This window comes from Oncorhynchus gorbuscha, linkage group LG03 (genome assembly GCF_021184085.1).
Source record: "Oncorhynchus gorbuscha isolate QuinsamMale2020 ecotype Even-year linkage group LG03, OgorEven_v1.0, whole genome shotgun sequence".
Taxonomy (NCBI): domain Eukaryota; kingdom Metazoa; phylum Chordata; class Actinopteri; order Salmoniformes; family Salmonidae; genus Oncorhynchus; species Oncorhynchus gorbuscha.
In genome coordinates this window covers 9,860,006-9,867,474 of record NC_060175.1, presented here as the reverse complement: position 1 = coordinate 9,867,474, position 7,469 = coordinate 9,860,006, and the positions used below count along the sequence as shown (strand labels likewise).

Here is a 7,469-nt window from a genome sequence, read left to right as displayed (position 1 = left end):
GGAGACTCAAGTACAATTGATTTAAAAATAGTTTGAACAGCCAGATCATACCACCCGAGGTGGTCAGGAAAGTGATCACAATGAGTATTTAACTTGTCCACAACTGCCACTAAAGGTGGGCACAGATTACAGACATCAAGACAAAAGGCACTTTAGCCCCAGATACAAATGAGTCCGGTGAAAAGCTTGTAAGAGAGAATAAAGGATACATGTTCAGTAATATTGGTGTGACATTTATTAATGTACAAGAGGCAACCAGTATCTTCTTCCTGCAACTTCATTTAATTCAGACCAACAACCACAGTTCAGAAATTGTTTAAGAAATGCACCATCTACACAGGTTTACAATGGTCATTGAAGTTGATTTAGAGGTTGGAGGAAAACAGCACAACCTGATGAAGATATCCCAGCAGCCTTGTACATCTTCAGGTTCCCCAGGAAGATATCCTGCAAGACAAAATCATCAGCAGGGTTGTGGTTAGAGAGTTGGACTAGTAACCGTGTTCACAAATCATGAGCTGACAATGTACAAATATTTAATTCTGCCCCTGAACATGCAGTCAACCCACTGTTCAGTCATTGAAAATAAGAATGTGTTCTTAACTAAATAAAAGGTTAGGTAAAACACAAATTCTAGTTCCCAGTAATATAAAACTCACATTCAGTCACAGATGTAAGCCACATCCAAGTACTTATAGGTTCCGACACAGGGGTCACCGAACACAGAGTTGGATACCTTGACGATACACTGGCGCTCTCCATCACACCTGTGTGTCAACAGGTAGAGGTTAACACCACAGCCAATGACTTCCTACAGCTACTGAAACCTTCAGTGTGAATTTACCTTTCTGCCATTGTGCTGGTGGTGGATTGGCTGAGGCAGTTGGTGTTTTTGAGTTGTTTATGTGAGCGCCCAATGGAACACACATCGTGTTGACGACGACCATAGTTGGCACGCTGAATACGGATCTCACCTCGATCTGAGGAAGAGAAAGGACAAACCTGGGTGTTGGTGTGGGCTAGTGACTAATATACACGTCACCACATGATTCAACTGTACGGTAGTGTTGACCAGCTTACCACATAGTAGTTGAGAATCAGAGCCTTCACATATGATGCTGCTTACTGCAAAGACAACACAGGAGTTACACCACTGGCCAGACACATTAAGACATACATTAGCCTGGTGAAGTGTTAGTGATGGGCACTAACAGGGAATGTTGATTTCAGGTGCATTTTTATGAACTTGTTAGCATGAACTAAAGTACAAAAAGTTAAGCTCGTCATCTGCCACCGTTACCTCTTAGTTTCACGTCCTTATGAGCAGTTCTCAAAAATCTAACATTTTAAGCACATTGGCTGGCTGGCTTGACCTAAACTGGTGAAAAAATAAAGTCGACCGGCTACACCTAATCTGTATTTCTATGCAGTTTGTGCCACTTGTCAGATTGGCTATAAACCCTGCAAAAATGTGTGAGTTGGCCTCGCTAGTTACCGTTCACTGAAACATAGTCAGTGGTAAACCAGATTAAGTGCATAAGCATCAAATAAGCTTGAGACACTTCCCTTCAAATGTGCTTGCTGGCTAATTGAGCTAGATATGTAAATATAACTAGTAACAACAGCAGCATATGAGACAAGTCAAAAAAGTAACAGCAAAAAGGTTCAATACAGATCGTCATTCAGCAGTTATGGCTTGGGGGAAGTAGAAGCCGTTCAGGGTCCTGGTGGTTCCAGACTTGGTGCATCCGTACCATTTGTTATGGAGTAACATAGACCAGTAGAACTGGGGTGGCGCGAGTCAATGACAATGTAGGGCCCGCCGACACACGTGGTGTCGATATCCTGATGCAGGGAGCGCGGCCTCTCATGTACTGGGCCGTACGCTATACCCTCTGAAGCACCTTGTGGTCAGATGCCATACCTAGTGGTGATGCAGCCAGTCAAAAAGCTCTCAATGGTGTAGAATTCAGGATCGGAGGGCTGATTCCAATCCTTTTAGCCTCCTGGTAGGGAGGGGCTCGGCCCTCCATTTCCTGTAGTCCACTACCGGTTCCTGTGGCATCACACTGCCAGGTCTCTGACCTCCCTATAGGCTACTCAAACTAAACAAGTTGCATATCCACAGCTTGCTAGGGTTAGTTATCAGGTGAGGGTGGTTTACACTTGGAGAAACAAAGTTAACAAGCTGGTATCATAGGGGAACCAACCAATTATATTCATTTTCTAGCAATCAGCTGAGCTTACTTTTTTTACCAGATTAAAAGTGAGTAGGAGAATTAAACAATGTCCCAACATGCCACAGTCATACCGACACTACGTCGAATCCAAATATGGATATCGGTGCCCACCACTAAATAATATTAGCACACATTGAGACTGACTTGTTTCTTGCTGTTGGACACAGGAGTATTTGGTGTCCAGGTACTTATAAGTCCCGACACAGGGGTCTCCAAAAACGAAATTGGATGCAGGGACAATACACTCGCTCTTCCCACTGCATCTGTGTGTTTCAAAGACATGTTGAGGTCATGAGTTCATACAGGTTCCAGCACATTTCTGCCATCTTGCTGGTGGTGGTTTACACTACAGCCAAGGAGTTACAGGTTCTAGTACCTTTCTGCCATCTTGCTGGTGGAGGATTGGCTGAGGCAGTTGGTGTCGGTGAGTTGGTCATCAGGGCGCCCAATAGAACACACATCGTGTTGACGACGACCGTAGTTCGCACGCTTGATATGGATCTTACCTCCATCTGAGGGAGATGGAGAACAGTGAAGCACAAAGGAGAGCCAAGTATGGGTGTCTATGGTGTGGGCTAGTGACGCTAATCTACAGTATAAACGATCATAGGTGGTCGGTGAGTATACTGTTCAGCAGTGTGGACTAGCTTACCACATTGCAGTAAAGCATCAGAGCCTTCACACGTGATGCTGATTGCTGCCAGGACAAATGAACAGGAATTACACACCACTCACATTAACTTGGTTAAGTAGTATCATTATTACATACAGTACCTCCATCTGTTAGTGTGCAGCAAGCTGTAGCCAGCACTGAAACAACATCACACAGCAAGTTCAGCAACATTCAACATCATATGCACTTGGACCATGAAGCTACAACTCAGCATTGGTCTCTATATACTCACGCATTTCAGTTATACCAAGTGTATTATATGTCTCATATTACAAGCATTTGTGACAGCATTTGTTACATCACTTTAAATACTGCTTTTCCCAAATGGAACTGAATGTCCCTCAAATCATATTGCATGTACTTCTTTTTACTCACAAATACAAACATTGTCATATATATTTAAATTCAAATCTGCATCAGATACAGATTTTGTATACTCACATGTGACCACCGTCAGTCTCAAAATGCACATGATGCCAGGTACAGGAGTGGTACTAACAGAGAAAATGCAACTGATGATAACAAGATCCAATACACCTGGTATTTATGTTATGTGACATGTCTTAATTTACCCAGGTGTATCTATTTGTCTCCAGGTGCACCTCATTGCAATTAGGGGCCGGAGTTTGCTGGTCAAAACCTGGCTATTGAGTCAGTCTCATGGAGTTAGATAGAGGACTCTAGATGGATGAAATCCATGTTGGCTTGAACATTGCCATTGAGGTCTTCTAGCATTTTAAAGTAGCCATCTATGTCAATCAGTCCTACCACTGTTGTCAAAAAACTTGATTATTGAGTTGCCACTCAGTTCATGGGTGAACAGGGAGGACAGGAGGAGGCTTAGAGCACACCCTTGTTATTCCACAGTCTTGAGGATCAGAGTGGCGGATGTGTTGTTGCCTACCTTCACACCCGAGGTCGGCCCATCTGGGGGCTACTATACATTTTTTGACAATTGGCCAGGACCCTTTACTACACGGAGTCCTGCTTATCCAACATGACTGATTTGCCGACGTAACCGCACGAAGGGGCTACAAATTACTTTGTCCATCGCGAAGTCCCTCAAAGGCCCTTCTACTAGCCTGCAAGCCCAGGCCCGCAAGCTGTCTGAATCGCTGTGCCTCCAGCTCACTCGGCTACGCATGCCTCTCCCTAATGTCAATATGCCTTGTCCATTGCTGTTTTGATTGGTAATTATTGCCTTATTTCATTGTAGAGCCTCTAGCCCTGCTCAATTCGCCTTAGCTAACCCTTTAGTTCCACGTCCCACACATGCGGCGACCTCATCTGGTTTAAATGATGTTTCTAGAGACAATATATCTCTCATCGTCACTCAATGCATAGGTTTACCTCCACTGTATTCACATACTGCTCTACCTTTGTCTGTACATTATGCCTTGAATCTATTCTACCGTGCCCAGAAACTCTGTTCTTCTGGTGATGTAGAGGTTAACCCAGGCCCTGCTGTGGCTAGCTCCACTCCCATTCCCCAGTCGCTTCTGTAACCGCCAAAGCCTCGGTTTCATGCATGTTACCATTAGAAGCCTCCTCCCTAAGTTTGTTTTATTCACTGCTTTAGCACACTCTGTCAACCCGGATGTCCTAGCCGTGTCTGAATCCTGACTTGGGAATACTTCCAAAAACCCTGAAATGTCCATCTTTAACTATAACATTTTCTAACAGATTGCAACTCCGCCCCTTTGGATGTTCTATCTACTGCAGAGACAGCCTGCAGAGTTCGAACTATCCAGGTCTGTGCCCAAATAATTTTGCAAACCCAATTTTTCAGTTTATGATTTGTTAAAAAAGTTTGAAATATCCAATAAATGTCGTTCCACTTCATGATTGTGTCCCACTTGTTGTTGATTCTTCACAAAAAAATACAGTTTTATATCTTTATGTTTGACGCCTGAAATGTGGCAAAAGGTTGCAAAGTTCAAGGGGGCCGAATACTTTCGCAAGGCACTGTACATTGTCACCCAGTAAACTTTGATACCATGTCCAATATCCCAATTCACGTGGATTTTCCGTAAGAGTTATGTGAAGGCCAATTAGATGATCCGATCGCATTCGGTCTCCTATTGTCCATTGGTTTGTTATGGGATGAGCAGAGCAGTACCACAACGACAGTCCCACAGGACATATTAATGATGGCATAATATAAATAAATAATAAACTTTGTGGATCACGCCGCCATTTCCCGATATTCTGGTTCACATAATTTCAGGTTGACAAAAGTATAGTGTCGCATCATTGTACCATCTAAACTGCAGTGAAATATATTTTCAGACCAAAAATACTATTTTCAGCTGTTAGACACTGGTGTACAAAAATGTAACTACTGATCGCTTTGGATAAAAGCATCTGCTAAATGGCATATATTATTATTATTATTATTATCTACCACTTAGACTTGATTTCAATGTGGGACAGATACATTTTGGTGCATTGCCGAAATACTTATTTTCCACCATAATTTGCAAATAAATTCATAAAAAATCCTACAATGTGATTTTCTGGATTTTTTTTCTAATTTTGTCTGTCATAGTTGAAGTGTACCTATGATGAAATTACAGGCCTCTCTCATCTTTTTAAGTGGGAAACTTGCACAATTGGTGACTGACTAAATACTTTTTTGCCTCACTGTATATCACCAACATGTATCCTGCTTCACAAGATGATCCAGCCTGCTTGACCATGCACAAGCAAAACATCCGTGATAAGTACAAAGTCATCCCTGCCCCCGCTTCGGCCAATCGTATCACGTCTCTGTTCCTAATCTCCGCCTACAATCAGCAACTTAACAGGGAGCCAGCAACACAGAGAATAGTTAAGAACTGGACATTGGAGGCAGATTTAATAATGCAGGACTGTTTTGAGAATACTGATTGGAATATGTTCTTAGATTCATCCACAGTGGCCTCCCGAGTGGCGCAGCAGTCTAAGGAACTGCATCTCAGTGCTAGAGACATTACTACAGACCCGGGTTCAGCCGGTGGGGCTTTACTTGACACAAGTCACCAGTTGAATGGCGTTTCCTCTGACACATTGATACATCTGGCTTCCAGGTTAAGCTGGCGGGAGTTAATCAGCGCGGTTTGGCAGGTCATGTTTCGGAGGATGCATGAATCAACCTTCACCTCTCGCTAGCACGTTGGGGAGTTGCAGCGATTAGACAAGATTTAAACTTGGGGAGAAAAAGGGGTTAAAAAAAGACAGTCCACCCAGGACTCATTCATCAACATTGAAGAATCTACATCATCAATCACAGTCTTCTTTAGGAGATGTGTTGATGATGATGTGCCCACGATAAAAATCCGAACACGTCTCAACCAAAAACCCTGGATGAACGGAGATATTCCATACTGCGGCATTCGATGTCAGAAGAACGAACATGATGAACTGGTGTTGTGCAATGCCTAGCAGGTACGAGCTCCAAAAATAAGTAAGAATTCAAAAAGACAAGACTGAAACTTGAATGGATGTTCGACAACTCAAACTTGCATCGCCTGGCAAGGACTTCAGACTATCACAGACTGAAAAAAGCCAATCTTGCTGTGTGATGCCCACCAAAGCCTCCCTCTCAGGCGAGCTTAACCAGTTGAAGCTATGGGGGCGCTATTTCATTATTGGATAAAAAAACGTTCCCTTTTTAAGCGCAATATTTTGTCACAAAAAGATGCTCGACTATGCATATAATTGGCAGCTTTGGAAAGAAAACACGTTTTCAAAACTGCAAAGATATTATCTGTGAGTGCCACAGAAATCATGCTACAGGCGAAACCAAGATGAAACCTCAAACAGGAAATGAGCTGAATTTTGAGGCTCTGTTTTTCTGTCGTCTCCTTATATGGCTGTGAAATTGCCATGAACGAGCTTATGCTCTCTGCCGTTCGTCCAAAATGTCTGCAGCATTGTGACGTATTTGTAGGCATATCATTGGAAGATTGGCCATAAGAGACTACATTTGCCAGGGGTCCTCCTGTCTTTTATCGATGGCGGTTATGATATCATTTAGTACCTTGAGTGTGGTTGAGGTGCACCCGTGACCGGCTCGGAAACCAGATTGCATAGCGGAGAAGGTACGGTGGGATTCGAGATGGTCAGTGACCTGTTTGTTGACTTGGCTTTCGAAGACCTTAGATAGGCAGGGCAGGATGGATATAGGTCTGTAACAGTTTGGGTCCAGGGTGTCTTCCCCTTTAAAGAGGGGGATGACTGCGGCAGCTTTCCAGTCCTTGGGGATCTCGGACGATATGAAAGAGAGGTTGAACAGGCTGGTAATAGGGGTTGCGACAATGGCGGCGGATAGTTTCACAAATAGAGGGTCCAGATTGTCAAGCCCAGCTGATTTGTACAGGTCCAGGTTTTGGAGCTCTTTCAGAACATCTGCTATCTGGATTTGGGTAAAGGAGAACCTGGAGAGGCTTGGGCGAGGAGCTGCGGGGGGGTGGAGCTGTTGGCCAAGGTTGGAGTAGCCAGGCGGAAGGCATGGCCAGCCGTTGAGAAATGCTTGTTGAAGTTTTCGATAATCATGGATTTATCCGTGGTGACCG

The 7,469-nt window shown here is 43.7% G+C and overlaps 1 protein-coding gene across 1 annotated transcript; it reads right to left on the bottom strand.

The window, feature by feature from the left end:
- Positions 1 to 324: 324 nt before the first annotated feature.
- On the bottom strand, positions 325 to 3,472 carry LOC124025551 (L-rhamnose-binding lectin CSL3-like). Its single transcript, XM_046338939.1, has 9 exons — positions 3,355 to 3,472; positions 3,015 to 3,050; positions 2,893 to 2,937; positions 2,617 to 2,752; positions 2,385 to 2,503; positions 1,081 to 1,125; positions 845 to 980; positions 660 to 767; positions 325 to 447 (listed from the first exon to the last, which is right to left on the bottom strand). Exons 1-8 carry the CDS (start codon positions 3,383 to 3,385, stop codon positions 662 to 664), a joined length of 654 nt encoding a protein of 217 aa, XP_046194895.1. The 5' UTR covers positions 3,386 to 3,472; the 3' UTR covers positions 325 to 447; positions 660 to 661.
- Between the last annotated feature and the right edge of the window lie 3,997 nt (positions 3,473 to 7,469).